Here is a 16,589-nt window from a genome sequence, read left to right on the forward strand (position 1 = left end):
AAAGAGGCCTTTTACTGGGTGCAATTCCAGAGGGGGCCCACTTTTTTAACTCCACAAGGCAATTGTGCAGTGGGGCTTTAAGTGATAGTAGAAGAAAACAGGCTCTGAAACTCCCACCCTGTGCAACAACCCTCAGACCTGTCTTTCCTGTCTCTTCACTCCTGGACTGCCTTTCGTGGGAATCACTGACATTCGCTTGTTTATTCATCAACCTCCAAGCAACCAACAAGCCCAGGCACTGTGTTAGCTCTGGATCGAGAGGACCAGAAAAACTGGCCCTCTCTGCACTCCTGGATTGGATGAGTGAATGGGGGGTGATAAGGAGGGGGGTGATCCTAATAGTGACGCTTTAGAGGTGGTGCAGGATTCCTCCAGGCAGAGGCAGGCAGATTTGCTGTGCCATCAAAGACAGAAAACATCAATGATAAAACCAAGGACCAGGCCAGTCCTACCACCAGGTATACACCCAACAAGTAAGGGCGTTCCCCAAAGTGTTTAGCCAATACCAGGTGCCACCTGAACTTAAGGGGCATCTCACCCTGAGCGGCCCCTCTCTCCTCCTATCTGGGCAAGGGGGTGCCCTGAAATCAAACTGTCCAGTGCAACAAAACAGCAGGATGCTTTTCCATGCCAGGACCTTTCTCCACCAGCTTCAGGACCGTCTCAGTGGGAAGGAAGCTGTGGCCATGACCAAACCAGGAACTGCAAACTCCTAGCAGATGGAAACCATTTAAGACCCCATGACACAGGAGGGGGGTAGAAAAGGGGGGAAGGGGAAAGTGAAGTACTCACTATATTTCCCAGAAGAAAAAAAACCCAGGGAGGTATGCCTACACTGACTTCAAGCCCACACAGCAAATAAGCCTGTATTTACAGACCTGATAAGTTATGGGCAATTATTTGCTTTATAAAAATGGGCTGTTCTGTGAGATTCTTTCTTTAAAAAAATAGAATAAATAAAATCTGGGGTGGAGAGAGAGAGGTAAGGCATTTGCCTTGCATGCAGAAGGACGATGGTTCGAATCCTGGTCCCATATGGTCCCCAAGCTTGCCAGGGGTGATTTCTGAGTGTAGAGCCAGGGAGTAGCACCTGAGCGCTGCCAGGTGTGACCCAAAAAACAATAATAAAAAAAAAGAATAAATAAAATCTAAAAAATTAAAAGAACAAAGCCCAGCATTTTATTTGGATGCACTTAAAATAGGGTTCAATTTAGAGCTTCTACTTACTGCACAACTGGGGGTTGAGAGGACAAGTCCCTTTGGGATGGGGTGGGGGCAGCAGGAAAAACGTAAATCCGGAAGAAGGCCTGAAACATCCCACCCCACCCTGTGATGTGATTTCAATCAGAAATAAACAAGACAAACCCAAAATGATCAGCTTTCAAAAGCCATCCTGCCCGGCTGCAAACCACGGCTGATTTGCAAACTTCCCCTGGGGCAGTCGCAGGTTCTGGCTCTCCTTCAGCCCAGCCATAGGCAGCCTTTCCTGCAACCTGGAGGGAGGAGGGAGGAGGAGGTGCTTCTGCCCTGCTGGGAACATCTGGCAGGAGGAGGACCACAGCTTCAGGAGCAGGTAGAGGCCTAAGCAGTTCCTGGGCTTGCCTCTCAACAAAGCTTCTGGCTCAAAAAAGCCACAGAGCTTCCTGGGGAAAAGATTTTCCCAGGTGGCAAAATCCCGGAGTTACCCCCTTAAGAGCACATTCAAGCCCTGGGCACTGACAGGTTTCCCCTCATCTGAGGTCCCCAAATTTACCTGGTCCCTACTGCTCCTTTCTCGGAGAAAGGTCACTCAGAGCCCCCTGGAAATCAAGTGAACCTGGGAAAGTACCCCTTAAGAGTGCACCCAAGAATGCAACTGCTCACCCAGGATGCCAAATACTGTCAGGGGTGGGAGGGACCATTACAGGGTCTCTTGTTTGGATTAGCAGCTGCCCAACTAGTGGGGGTAGGGGGGTGGGGGGTTAGGAGGGCTGGTAGAGTCCAGGCCCTCAGAGGCCCCGGTGAACACAGGGTGTCAGGAGGCACATTCCAGGACCACAGGGGGCAGGGAGCAGCTTCCACAGGACAGGGGCTGGAGAAGCCATCCTGGATGAGCTGTGGCCAATTGACCTCTGCAGATGCCAGAAGGCACGGGCTTCTGATCCGTTACAGTGAGGGGCCTGATGTTTTAATGGGCCCGTTTTTTTGCCTGCTTGTCAGGTCCTGTTGAAGCCTCTGAATAACTTCACATCCTCTTCACCAGCCCCTGGGACTAGTTGGGAGCAAACTGGCTGGATTCTCTCTCACTCACCAACTTAGTTAAGTGACTGCCGAGGGCCCAGTCTCCCCCTTTTTTCCCCCTTTCCCAAATCATAAATCTTTTCCTTTCACTGCTGAGATGTTGGTTTTGTCTCATTTATCATCCTCAGCACTTTGAAGCCCCCCCACCTTTTATTTATTTTTTTTTTGGGGGGGGATAATGGTTTGGGACATACCTGCTGGTGCTCAGGGCTAGCTCTGCACTTATGATTCTCCTGAACAGGGATCAAACCCAGGTCAGCTGCATGGAAGGCCAGCACCACCCAACCCATGAGTATCTCTCTAGTCTCCCTCAAAGCTTTTTTCTTAAGAACAAACTTTAGGAGGTCGGTAAAGAACCCCAGGAGGTGGGAGTGTGTGTCTGACAGCACAGGACCCTAGGTTGAGTCGCCATACCACCCGGAGCACTAGACTAGACATAGCTCCTGGGCACTGGCTTCAGAACAAGCACAAAGTGAAATTTCGAGCACAGGTAACAACTCAACTTCTGAAAAAATGATTTTCATGATCAGAGCAAGGCTCTTTGCAGTGCTTTGACTTCCTGCCCCAAGATGGTACTGCAGGAAACAAAAACTCTTTCAACCTGTAGCTCTAACAACAACACCGCTATTTCGCTTCCTCCTGTTCACTCGTAGAGAACCTCTTATAGAACTACCATGTTCTTCCCCATTCCCTGGTCCGGGTACCCCCAGATCAGCCCCCCAGCTCCTAAATTTTCTCCCTTCTCAACCAGAAGAATTCCACAGAATTCCGCAGACCACAGACAACGACCACCAGTCACCCCCAAATCACCCTCTCCATCTTGTCGGGAGCAGCCTAAAATAAATACTGTTGTCGGCGAAGGTTCATGAACTTTAACTCCCAGGGACAGAACCTCCTTTCCTGCTCTTAGCTCTAAAGCCAGGCCAGTGACAAAAGCTCCTCGGGTCATTTCCTCTCCCGAGGAGAAAAGACCAAGTTGAAGAAGAAAGGTATTTGGAGGCCAGGGACTGGCATCTGGAGGGTCTTCAGGGGTCTGGCTCGGCAAGGTGCGGAGGCCCAGAAGCTGGGACTTTGCATCCACCCCACCTGAGATCTGGGCTGCCAGCCCAGACAGAGGTGCAAGTAACTTTACCTCCCGCCGGTTGCCTTCTCCGGGGGCTCCTCCTCGGCGTTGCTTGGCTAAATCCAGGGCTTCTTCCACTGCAAAGGGGCTGGCAAGGGTCAGTCCTGGCCACCCTGAGCTGGGCTTGGCACAGATGGGCTCCTTCTAGAAGTCCCAGTGGCGTGTGTCTCTCTTGAGACACTCCAGAGAACTGAGCAGAGGGGCTGGGCTCCCGCCTCCTCTCCTCCCCAGAACCCGCCAGCCCGACGGGCCGGCCCATGTCTGCAGAAAAGGCGGGGGGAGGCGACTCGCTGGAATGCAGGTGGGGAAAGTACCATTTCCTCAGGCCAAGGGACTGACTGTCCCCAGCACAGGCCTGCGTGGAAGCCACAGTCAGGTGGTCCTCGGGGAGGGGTGGAGTGGAGGGGACACAAAGGTGCATTGCTGGGATGCTGCTTCCCAGCTGCTGAGAAACACATGCCGGAATTTTCTTCTGTCTATGGATTATGGATCTCAAACCAGGGCAGCCTGATTGCACTCTGGCTGAGTTCTCTGGAATCTGCATTTATCCATTGAGTATTTGAGGGAAAATAAGCCCCCCCCCAATACCCCAATGAGCCTTTGCTTCTCAAGTTTCCTCTGTCGTTTGATTTTGTTTTGTTTTGTTTTGGTTTGTTTGTTATTTTTGTGCAGCCTGTACAAAAGCCCTCCCTGCTTTGGTAGCAGGGAAAGTGATGAGGTGCCAAGTTCTTTGACAGACTCACCGTCAGCCAAACCACCCTGTAGAAATATGCCCCAGGGGCCAGAGTGATAGTACAGGGGGTTGGAGCTTTGACTTATATGCGGCAGACCAGATTTGATCCCCAATATTCCATATGGTTCCCCTGAGCCTGCCAGGAGTAATTCCTGAATGCAGAGCAGGAATTAACTCCAGAGCACTGCTGGGTGTGGTCCCAAAACAAACAAACAAGAAAATAATTAAGTCCCAGATGAAAGGGGCCATAGATGTCTGAGGAAAGGGTACATGTGCCAAAATCCTGCCCCTGATGCCCAACCGGCTGCCTTCTGAGGGGAGATTCAGCTCCAACAAGATGAAAGTGATTTAGGACAACTATTTGCCCACACTTTGTGGGGGTTTGGAAACAACCCCAAACATGTGAAGAGAAGCCTTAAACCTGGAGCTCCAAAACTGCAATGATAAATCCCTGGAGGGGTCACTGACATTTCTGAAGCATTTCCTTATCAGGAGCTTGCAGTCTCCAAACCAGCAGAGCCCTCACCTCAAGGGAGAGCTGTAGAGTTCCCAACCCCGATCAGAGTGACCCAGAAAGACAGCAGGAAATTCCTGGACCTGCAAAACCTTCAACGTTTGGAGCCCCGGAACAAGGCCATGGGTCTGGTACATTCTTGGGCAGCAGTCCCAGCAGGCAGGAGTCTCTCTTTACCAAAGAAATGTGGAGCCACAGGATTCTCAGCTGCACCCCAGAAATGCTGGGATGTCAGGAATAGGAAGCTCCCCACGTAACTCCCTTTTCTACTTTAGAGTCAGCTTAGCTCTCAGAGTTCACTTTCATGCCCTCCATCATGATAGAAGGGGAGAAAGAGAAAAAGATTCTCCTTCAAATATGCCCAGCCAAACTGCACAGGGGTGAGCCTCAGGCCCTAGATGCTCACTCAGGAGGGGTTATCAAGTGGCTCAGGAAGCTCCAATAAAGAGGCTGGACACTCTTGGGTGAGTCTTTCATGTGGACAGAACCTGTAACTGTGCTAGATTACTGGATCCCACATGGAGCTCAGGTAAACAGGGAGCTGTGTGAATAAGGTGGTGCCAATCCAAGGGGTGTAGGGTTAGGATCTAATCCAAAGAGATCTGGTGCTATGCCACAAGGTGCAACTGGAGTTTTTAGCAACCAGAGAAACTGCTGAGACCTCTTCATCTATTTAACTCCATCCTGAATAATGATGTAGACACTGTCCGGGTACAAGAGCTGAGTAGTCTAGCAAACAAGTCTCCAGAGCAGTACCAGGAACTCAGCTGCTCACCCACCAGACTCTGGTGGATGCAATGAGAGACAGACACTGACATGAGAGAGATACGTGGCACTAATTTTTCTCATTGTGGAAAGGAACCAGCATTTGGCAGGGCTGCAAGGAATTCAAAGAGTCTGTGGATTCTTTAAGGTCTTTGGTTCAAGGCTTTGGCAAAAACTCATGAAGGAAATAAAATGACCATCATCTATACATTATACTTTAGCACCTGCAAGATGCTAAATGTAAAACCAACTAATTTAACCTGGAGCCGGAATGATGGTTCAAAGGGCTGGAACACATGCTGCTTGTGAGGGAGTTGAGCTGTGAGCTGCCTCTCTGGTCCCCGAGTACCATAGCAAACCCTGAGCACAGAGCCAGGAGTGGCCTCCATCCTTGCACCCCAGCCAAACCACTGACTGTGGTCTCACAAAGCAACTGCTGGCAGTAGATTGAAATTATGCATGTAGTTTAGAAATGGAGACGTTTTCTTTCTTTCTTTTCTTTCTTTCTTTCTTTCTTTCTTTCTTTCTTTTCTTTCTTTCTCTTTCTTTCTTCTTTCTTTCTTTTTCTTTCTTCTTTCTTTCTTTTCTTTCTTTCTTTCTTCTTTCTTTTCTTTTCTCTTTTTTTCTCTTTCTTTTTTCTTTCTTTTTTCTTTCTTTTTTTTCTTTCTTCTTTCTTTCTTTCTTTCTCTTTCTTCTTTCTTCTTTCTTTCTTTCTTTTCTTTCTTTTCTTCTTTCTTCTCTTTCTTTCTTTCTTTCTTTCTTTCTTTCCTTTCTTTCTTTCCTTTCTCTTTCTTTCTTCCTTCTCTCTTTCTTTCTTCCTTCCTTCTTTCCTTCCTTCTCTCTTCTTTCTTTCCTTCCTTCCTTCCTTCTCTCTTTCTCTATTTCTCTTTCTTTCTTCCTTCTCTCTTTCTTTCTTCCTTCCTTCTTTCCTTCCTTTCTTTCTTCCTTTCTCCTTCCTTCCTTCCTTCCTTCTCCTCCTTCCTTCCTTCCTTCCTTCCTTCCTTTCTTTCTTTCTTTCTTTCTTTATTTTCTTTCTTCTTTCTTTTCTTTCTTTCTTTCTTTCTTTTTCTTTCTTTTCTTTCTTTCTCTTTTTCTTTCTTTCTTTCTTTCTTTTCTTTCTTTCTTTCTTTCTTTCTTTCTTTCTTTTCTTTCTTTCTTTCTTTCTTTCTTCTTTCTTTCTTTCTTTCTTCCTTCCTTCCTTCCTTCCTTCCTTCCTCCTTCCTCCCTCCCTCCCTCCCTCCCTCCCTCCCTCCCTCCCTCCCTCCCTCCCTCCCTCCCTCTCTCTCTCTCTCTCTATTTGTTTTTGGGCCACATTCACTGATGCTCAGGGCTTACTCCTGGTTATGCACTCAGAAATCACTCCTGGCTTGGGGGACCATATGGAAAACCAGAAGATCGAACCGAGCTCCATTCTGGGTCAGCCCCGTGCAAGGCAAATGACCTACCGCTGCACCATTGCTCTGGCTCGACTGAGACAGAGACATTTTCAAATGAAAACATTGGCAACATGGTTCATTTGTGTGACTAAAATAATACGATAGTACTCACTCTATCGGAGGGTAAACAGAGCCTGAGTCAGGCAAGCAGGAAGCTTGGAGCTCATTCCAAACATCTGACTTATACAAGACTCTGTCTTCATTTGTAAGGGAAAGAGGTGGAAAGCCTGTTTTGGGAACTGTTCCTGTGACTAGTGCATTACCTGATTTAAGCTATTGAAGAGGTAAGAACAGTCCCTCCCTTACAGCAGAGATTCAGAGATTGAGCAATTTGCTAAGTGTTACTGGGCGTTACCCATAGTATGAAGTTCCCAGGGTGCCTGGCCTCACCAGCTCTGTCACTCTGTCGCATGCCCCTCTACCTGGCAAGCTCTCCAATTCCAGACTCCATCAATGTTACCAAGATACGCTGAGTACCACTGGGTGAGGAACCTCCTGCCCACCCCTAGAAGGGACATGAGGTCCCAGCAGGCCCAGACAAGAGGGCTGTGCCAAGAAAGTGGTGCAGGGTGCCTCCAGAGAGATGTGCCACTGCCTTACCTGGAACAGACTTCCTGCCCTTCCTCCCCCCTTGACAGAGCTGACATCCCTGGACCTCACAGCTTCCCACCTTGAAGAGGACAGCCAGCTGGTCCCCGCAGATGGGCCAGCTTTGTCTGCCACCTAGTCAAAAGGGTGAAGGGGAAGGTAATGGGAAAACAGGGGTGCAGCGATGCCTCCTGGAGTGGATCCCAGAAACTGGCCTGGCCCTAGACATTGCTGCAGCTAAAAGGCCAGAGCTGTGTGGGAAATGTGGCTCAGTCCCCAGCACTGCGTGGTCCCTGGAACAAGCCTGAGCCCCCAGCACTGGTGTGTGGCCCAGAATGAAACAAGAGAAGGCATCAAGTGTTTACTGTCCTGAAAATAAGTGTAAGAGGGTCACTAAGGATACAGGCTTTCTCTGTTTCCCTGGGATTACATTTTCGCCCTTTCAGCAAGCTATTTGGGCAGGCAAATTCCTTGTTTTCTGCAGCGATGTCTGCCAGCTGGACCACGAAGCACAGTCTGTGCTTGGAGAACGGAGCAATCTGGCCTCTAATCATGGCTCAACTGTTACTAATTCGCCCCCCAAGTGCTGGGACGCAGGTCGGCAGTAACTGCCTCGACCACTTGATGGGCTTGTTGTGAGAATAAAATATCTCGGAGTCCATCTGCAGGGGCTGAACCTGTTCTACCCAAGCATCGTACTATGAGACTGCAGTGGCGCATGGCCCGCTGGCACTAAAATCATCTCAGTCCTACTCCTTGATCCTTTTCCTTTCCTGCAGCCTCCAAAATATTTGGGTCCACAGTTCAGCAAGGGGTGGGGGGAACATGAATTCCACCGAGCCCTGGGAGAATGAAAAGAATGCAATTAACTTCTGCAAGAGCTCAGGTTCTTCTTCTTGCTATGTGATACAATACAAAAAAAAAAAGTGGGGGGCAGGCATTTCTTTTGCACATTTTTGGGGTTTTTTTGGGGGGGGTAACACTTGGCAGCACTCGGGGGTTATTCCTGGCTCTATGCTCAGAAATTGCTCCTGACAGTCTGGGGGGGGGGGGGGGAGGACCATATGGGATGCCGGGATTCAAACTACTATCCTTCTGCATGTAAGGCAAATGCCCTACCGCTGTGCTATCTCTCCAGCCCCATCTTTTGCACATTTTATCTTTGGTGTTGACCAAAAGATTCTATCTCCTGCCAATCCATGGTGTAACCTGTGTCTCTGCTCTATAGAGAAAGACTTTCTGGGAGCAGGACCGACACAGGGGGCTGGGCTTTGACATTGCTGCCTGCTCCCCAATCCTATGCCCTGAAAGGGAAGGTGGATTGGTCAAGGGCCTCCAATTCAGGCGCAAGTTTATTTCACAGCAACATTGGAAATATTTGTTCCTGGACTTTAAGAAAAGCAATTTCAGTCCCAAAGTAAAACAGAACCAAGCAGCTGGTTTTTAATCCCTCTGAGAATTGAGAAATCAAGGGCAGGGCAGGGCTGAATCACTCCCAGACTCCATTTCTAGCTCGGCAGGAGATGAGCAGTGGGAGTCGAAGTGCTATCCTTCATCTGCCTATCCAAGGTCACCCAGAACCGGGCAGTGGCCTTGGAGGCTCTCAAGGCAGGGACAGGGTTCCCCAGAGCCCAGAAGTCTACTCACTAGATAGACTCACTAAGTACAAGGGTCGTAAAGATGGAGTAGAAAGCAGCATCCAGGAGGAGAATGGGTATCCTGGGAATGAGGCACAAAGGAGGGAAAGCAGAGCCTTACTCCATTTTCTGTGTGTGCATGTGGGCCCAGAAATCTCCTTTGCACCAGTTGGGCAGCACCCAGAATAAAGATGCCAGTGTGCCAGGCAGGGGCTCGGGAAAGGCACTGTCTGGGAGTGGGACTTGGGGATAAGGAGTAAGAGCACTTGGTAGGGAGGAATTGGAGGAGTGTGGGGTCCACATGGACTCCTGGGGAAGAGGTGTGTGCAAGAGAGAGAGATCAGAGACTGTGCAGTATATAGTGCTAGGATGCAATGGGGTTGAAGGGCCTCAGACAATTCTCCTCTACCCTCAAGATCCCTACTTTCCCCTGCCTCTGAGCTAGGCTGTGACTGTGGCAGCTCTCCCTCCATTGAGGAAGGAAGGAAGCAGCGCATGTTGTCCCTCCATACAGCCACAGATGGTGGAAGGAAGTTTCGGCCAAAGTAGTGCCCATTGGCATTGGGTTCAAGTTTTAGTTGCTTGCAGAGCCCCAGAAGCTGCTGGGAGGGAAGGCACAGGTGGCTGGGGAATGAAGGAGGCCGCAAAGAATTGGGAGATAACAGGGAGACCACAGGCTATGAATACCCCAGTATCTTGCTCTAATTCTCTTCTGGGAGCCTTATTTAGGAAGCATAGGGGGAAACAGTGGCCAAACTTTCCTGAAAGCCGAGATCTGTGAGCGGCATGTTTTGAAGACACACTGTATACGCTTGCTCTAAAAAGAGAACCAGTCCAGCCGAAAATAGGGCCCAAAGAAGGCTCAAAACTGATACAATGGAGTGTCTGTGTATGCAGAGTTCTGCAAGGCCAGTTTTCAGCAGAGAATCGGCCACCAGCTCTAAGCCCCTACGTCCAGGGAATGAGATGCTCAGAACACAGCACCTCAGCCCGAGTCACGAGGTTCAAGGCATGAGGTTTGCACTCATAGACAGTGGCCCTTTAAATGCCGAGAAGCCTATCAAGGGAAGCCAACCCTGCTGCTGTTCAAATCCTCAGAGAATAACACTCGCAAAGACTATACATGATACCATGTACCCTTCCGAGAACACAAACCATCATATATGCAAAACCCTTTGCCCACAAGCACACCCCTCCGATGCACTAGGTAGGTATAGTTCCCACCTGCCAGGAACAGGGGTCCCATGTGCCTTTGTTTCTGCTGAGCACCTCCCAGATGCTCTGTGCCCATTGCTCCAGTATAGTAACCTGACTCTGGGGATAAACCCCAGACCACCTCTCTCACTTTTCCAGGAACTTCTACCCTTCCACTCCTGTCCAGGGGTCTGTTTCTGACTCTCTGGCCTCTGAGCTTCCGCAGATGCTCTCTCTGCTTCCCAGCACACCTATCCCTGGGGGAGAGGCCACATGGAGATAAGCCACCTGTTTATCTTCCCGCCTCATGGGCACCTAGGGTCAGAGTCAGAGCCTGAAAAACAGAGTTGGGAGGCACGAGATGCTTGTGGCCCTGGGGGTCACAGGCCCTGGCAGAGCCCCGAGGTTTCCTTCCCAGGTGATGAAACCTGCCCTGTGCGGGTGGATGTTAGAACTGGGTTTGGGCCTGGAGTCTGCCCTGGTGACGGGACAGGCTACAAGTCCAGTCAGTGGCCTTCCAGGACCGCATCCTGACTCACTTCTGTTGGGTGCTTACTCTCTGCCAGGAACTAGTCCACATCCTTGGGGTGTCCACACCCATTTGGGCTTAGGGTGGGAGGCTCCTTTAAGGGCCAGGACTGGTGCTGCTGAAGGAGCTGGAAAGAGGCACTCTGGCATCCCATGTACCTGTACCCGCAAGTTCAGCCAAGTCCTGGGGCGCAGGCTCCCACAGACATGAACTCCTTGTCCCTGGTCTCCCTCTCTTCCCTGAGTTTTGAGTTAGAGTTTGTGTACACACATGGGTACATAGGAGACCCCACCCACGTGTTCATGGCTTGTTCATATGCTCCCCTACAGGCATGTAAGAGCATGCATGTCCATACAACCTTGTACAGACCATGGAGACACATGTATGCACAAGGGGCTCTGACTCGTTTCCTCTCTCCTGAGTTCTGAAAATAAAACCCATTTACCAGAACCTTCTGAGGAATTTCTAACAGCCCTTGGTGGTTCTTTGTTTCCTTCAGACTCTGTAGCTTCCTGCTCTGACAGGAGTGTTCAGGGAAATAGGCAGCACAGAACAGCCATTCCCTGAGAGAATTGATGAAGTCACTTATTCCCCGGTGGGAAAGGAAATGGGGAGAATGTGTGTGCATAGGCTCAGAGGGAACCCAGGCCCCCACTCACCTCTAGGACCTTTCCCGTAATGAACTGGTGGCAGGCCTCGCACTTCACCCCGAAGAGCGCCTGGTAGTCCTTCTCACAGTATGGGGCGCCATCCCTGCCAGGCAAGTGGGAGAGGAGGCATGGGTCGGTGTGGGGTTCCCAGGTCCTGCCCCCCATTTCCCACAGAATCCAGTGGCCTGGTGTGTTTCTTTTCAGTCCCCTCCTTGCAGCAGACACAGGCCCAGGGACACGGCCATATAAGACAAAAGCCATGCACCCCTGTCACCAGACCTGGGCCTCATAGGGACAACAAACCCTGCTCAGCATAGTCCCTTGGCTGTATGCACCTCACTTGTGAGAGCCCAGCTAGCCTAGAGAAGCATAAGAAGTGGTATTGGTGTTTATCCACCTGTCCAACTGTGTCCTGTCTCCTGGGGCTCTGAAACAGCCCAGCACCTACCATCCTTCCCCTCTTTCTTTAGTGGCTGGGGTGCCTCACTGTCCAGAAGGCCCTTCTTCAGGCCCAGCAGCCTCTGCCCAGCACACGTATCCTCTCACTCTCTCATGGGGTTCCCAACCTTCTCTACCTTCTCCACACAGAAGCTCGACTTCACCTCAGATGTAATTAGGGGCTGCTAGTACATCTAGTGCTACTCCACTACTTTGGCTCACTAGACACTTCAACTGACTTTCATGAGTGGCTGATCTAGTCAACTGGGAGAAGAGTTTTGACAGCAGGAAAAGGTGGAGAGGGAGATTTTTCCCCAGGGTCACAGGATCCCAGAGCTCATGGTCTCTTTCTCACTTATGCAGCCCTGACCTTAGGGCTGCATGGGTGTTACAGGTGCCCAGGTATCTGACACCAACCCACTCCAGCCCCAGGCAGGCTGCTATGTGAAGGGCTCCCATGTCTGCACCCCACACGTGTGAGAGAATTCAGATGAGAATTAGGGTGTGATAGCTCTATGTTCAGGTCTGGAAGAGGGACAAATGTTGACTCAAGGAAGAAAGAAAAAGAAAAACAAAAAAGTAAAAAGAAAAAAATAGTGAAAGTCAAATGACTAAATGCTTAACTGGCTACAACATGCCGAAGTGTAACAGGAAGTCAGCTCTGTTCCTTTGCTTTGTTCCTTTATGAGGAGGGGACTCATAACCCATCAAAGAATCAGGAGAAAGTTCTCTCCCTTATTCTACAGCAATATCAGGGAAACAGCTGGAGAGAAGATAGGGTAGAGGAGGGGTGGGTGGGGTACCTACTTCCTAGCTAGGATTTGCCCTGATTCTACTCCTGGCATCCCAAATCAAAAACCAAAAGTACAGAGCAAATTACTAGTGTGGGCTGGAGCACATGCCTGACCTAAGTTCCACCCTTGGTGCTACATGACCCCCTAACCACTGTTGGGAGTGACTTCAAGAGTCCTACAGGCTGTGATCTCTGAAGCCAAAAATAAATAAATAAATAAATATATAAATAAATAAACAAACAAAAGTCAAAGACAAGAGTCCCCACCACCAGTGTGGGAGGTGGAAGAGGTGTCCCCTTGGGAGAGGCCCCGCTTACTTGCTAATGTACTCCCCAGTGAGCACCTTTCCACACGACTTGCATTTGAAGCATCCCAAGTGCCACTGCTTCTCCAGTGCCAGTAGGGCCTGCCCATTCTTGATGTCTCTGCCGCAGCCAGCACAGTCTAGGAGAAAAAGGAAACAGAGGTTACTCCAGTCTAGAGAGAGAGCAGAGATGAGGGTTACCCCACAACAAATCAGCTCTATTCCCAGAACTCCTTCAGGCAATCTTCCCTGCTGGGGCCACTGCTTTCTGTTTTCTCCAGATGCTGAACCATGTCCTGTGGACCCTCAGGCCCCATCCTGCATAGTATGGACACATGATAAACATCAGTGGGCCCAAGAAGATGAGTGTTCTTCAGCTGAGTGTTTTCAAGGTAGAGTTAAACACTCTCAAGCTTTATGCTGGGCCAGAGACTACTTGATTCTAAGGATGCTCTTGAGAGCCTTTAATTGGGTCACATCCTGTATGATGGAGGACGGTCTTTCTGTAGTTCCCAGCACAGCCACCCACCAGTCACTTTATTGAAGGCAGCTCTCTGCTTCTGTGTATGCCTACACCAGGCTCCAAGACTTAGGATCACTCTGGAATCCTCTCCCTTTGGAAAGCTCCAAAGTGCATGAAGAGAGCACTTTTTCATGGCACAGACTCTGGGCTCTTGCACCAACAACAGCTCAGCAGGGCTTTGAGTGTTGGTCTCCTTGGTGGGGCTTGTCCTGCTCCCATTAAAACTTGGTTTCCTCACTGGGCAGCAGGAACTTAGTGGGTGAGTTCCCAGCGCCTTCTGAAGAGGTCTCAATGAAATAATGTGTTTATCAATATGGCCAGCACATAGGAAAGAGCGCCATTCACATCTGCTGTTGTTATAATCACCATTATAATCCAGTGCTTCATTGTAAGAACACTGGAGTGTTTAAAAGAACAGAGAAGAAAAAAAAAAAAAAGAACAGAGAAGAATGTAAATGGATAAAATCTTTGTGTGTGTGAGGTGGGGTACATCTGGCAGTGCTTAAGGGCTCTTTTGACTTGGTGTTTAGGGGGCACTCCTTATAGACCCGGAAGACCATCTGATGCCTAGATCAAACCCAAGGCTCCAACATACAAAGCATGAAGTACCGCCCACTGTGCTGTCTTTCAGGCCCCTGGTGTATTTTTTTTTAAATCATTTTTATTTTGACCAAAGTGGATTACAAATTCTTCACAGTAATATTTTTGGCATATAGTGACATTGAATCAGGGGCATTCCTACCACCAGTTTTCCTCCCTCCACCCCTGTTCCCAGCAAGCATCCCATATCCTCCATCTTTGCCCTCCCCCAGGCTGCTAGTATAAGTGGTCCCCTCTGTGTCTAGCTTGATGTAGATAGTGTATTGATTCTGTTTTCTTTGGCTTTGGATTTTATGTTTAAGTCTGATCATTTTTTTATTTCTACTCAATGTTCAGATGACTGGTTGGTCTTGGTACCATCCATTATTTCCTCCTCAATTTATGAGGCAGAACAATATGATTCGAGTTATGTGATTCTGTTTGAAGGGGAAGAAAGGGCAAAAATCAAACAAGCAAAAAATGGGGAGTCCTTCTAGAGGCTATAAATACCAGTTTAAGAGAAAAAAAGGAAAAGGGAAGAAAAACATAACAACAACAACAACAACAACAAAACCTACAATGACCAAAGAAACAAGAAACCCCAAACAAAAATACCCGAAAAGCACCACAGCAATAAAGACAACATCCAAACAATAACCACGATCCCAAAATAAAAATAAAACAAAGCAAAAAAAAATAGCAAAAATAAAAAGTGCTTTTTTTTCTTGCTTGCTTTTTTTTTCCATAGGCACAGTAAATATTGGGGAGATTAGAACGGGAATTCCCTTGGCTTATGAGATACAGGGTTTCTCTGCCCTTGAGGCATACTGCCATGAGAATAACTACAGGCTCCGTACATGCTCTTTTACTCTCCTTTAGGTTCTTTTGTGGTGTCTGGAAACTTCCCAGCTCAGTCGTGGATAAAATCAGGCTAAAATCTGTAACTATAGATCTTGGTATTTGCACAGGTCAGAGAATGGAGTCTGATCAAGTCTTTCTTTATGGATTTACAAGTTCTGTTCCAACACTATTGTTTTAATCAGTCTTCTGTAATTGTTGGTCTTGGTTTTTGCACAGATCTGAGGACAAAGCCTAGGATAGAGTCTTTCATTATGTTTCCAGAAGTTCTGCTCAGTTGCAGTTGTCTCAGTCAGACCTCTGGAATTAGATTGTACAGATCATAGGCCAAAGGCTAGACTAGGGTCTTTCTTATTGGTTCCAGGATAAGTTCTACCCAGTCATGGTTGTCACAGTCAGTCTTCTGTAGTTAGCAATCTTGGCTTTTGCACAGATCAAAGGATGATGTGTCTTTTGATTTCATCTTATCATTAGGTGGTAAGATATGACAACCTGCTCTTAGATCACGTTGTTGCCATTTCCTTATTGTCAGGATGTCATATCAAAACTGGCGCATGTTGGTGTCAGAGCAGTATTAAGAGTGTCCCAGAGCAAGTTTGGTTCCTGGAGCTGTTGCAGAGAACTGTGTCGGTTCTATGTCTGAGATCTAGGGTTCGGAGTTGGATGGTCACTGTCTAATCACATGGAGTCTAAGCTGGGGCAACATAACATATGTTCAAGGTGGGAGGTGCACCTGTATTGAGTTCTTATCCCTAGTAGATGAGTTTATTTCTATACATAAAATTTCCCCTTTTTAAGTATGCCTTGGCAAAAAGAAATGGTGCTATATTATCTTGCTGGTGCATTTAAGGGGAGAGAGCGTCAGGCTCCATCATCTCTGTGCCCTGGTTTTGACCTGAGCTTTTATCCCAGGCAAGACTTTTTCTTGTAGGTTTTTTGTACCAAGCGAACCAAAACTGGTGAAGTTAAGGAAGAGAAGAAAACAAAAACAAGACAAAAAATATACACACACACACACACACACACACACACACACACACATATATATATATATAAAGGAAAAATAAATAGAAATGAATTTTAAAAAAGTGATTAAGAGAAAAAAGTGATGCAGGAGACTACCTTACATTTGGGGATAAAAAGGTTAAGAGGTAGTATTATAGAGGTATTAAAAATATAAAATATAAAGGAAATATAGGTTTCCCATTATCTTTTGAGATATTCTTGTGGGGCCCTGGTGCATATTTTTAAAAAAGTAATTGAAACATCAGCAGACACTGTAAATGCATGTAAGTGAGAGAGAGGACAGCACTGGGAGTCCTGCCAGCATGTTCCAAGGCTGTCATGAAACTTGAAAGAAACATAGCAATAATGCCCAGCAGGACCTCCTGAGGGCCTATGGGAGCCAGACAGATAGTGCCACTGGGCCTTCAAGCTGGCACTCTCCCACTGGCTACATATGTGATATGACAGACAAATAGTGCTACTGGGTCATCAGAGCTGGGCCTACATCTCTGGCTACACCTGTGGTATGGCTTCACAAGAAAACTTCTACCTAACTCTCCTTAGACTACTTCACTGTCCAAGCTGCTGGCCTCCTCCTTCTTGACATCCAATGGAGACTTGTGCCCACTCCCTCCTGTC

General features: G+C 48.2%; 1 protein-coding gene across 9 annotated transcripts in view; it reads right to left on the reverse strand.

Moving 5' to 3' along the window:
- The window catches only part of ABLIM1 (actin binding LIM protein 1), a 172,108-nt gene that overhangs the window by 77,411 nt on the left and 78,108 nt on the right, over positions 1 to 16,589 (reverse strand). For all 9 annotated transcript variants that reach the window (XM_049764455.1, XM_049764448.1, XM_049764450.1 and 6 more), the window contains exons 5-6: positions 12,999 to 13,125; positions 11,459 to 11,552 (exon numbers count right to left, since the gene is read on the reverse strand). In XM_049764455.1, coding sequence (XP_049620412.1) covers positions 11,459 to 11,552; positions 12,999 to 13,125 — 221 coding nt within the window. The remainder of the gene's footprint in view (positions 1 to 11,458; positions 11,553 to 12,998; positions 13,126 to 16,589) is intronic.

This window comes from Suncus etruscus, chromosome 17, assembly GCF_024139225.1.
Source record: "Suncus etruscus isolate mSunEtr1 chromosome 17, mSunEtr1.pri.cur, whole genome shotgun sequence".
Taxonomy (NCBI): Eukaryota; Metazoa; Chordata; class Mammalia; order Eulipotyphla; family Soricidae; genus Suncus; species Suncus etruscus.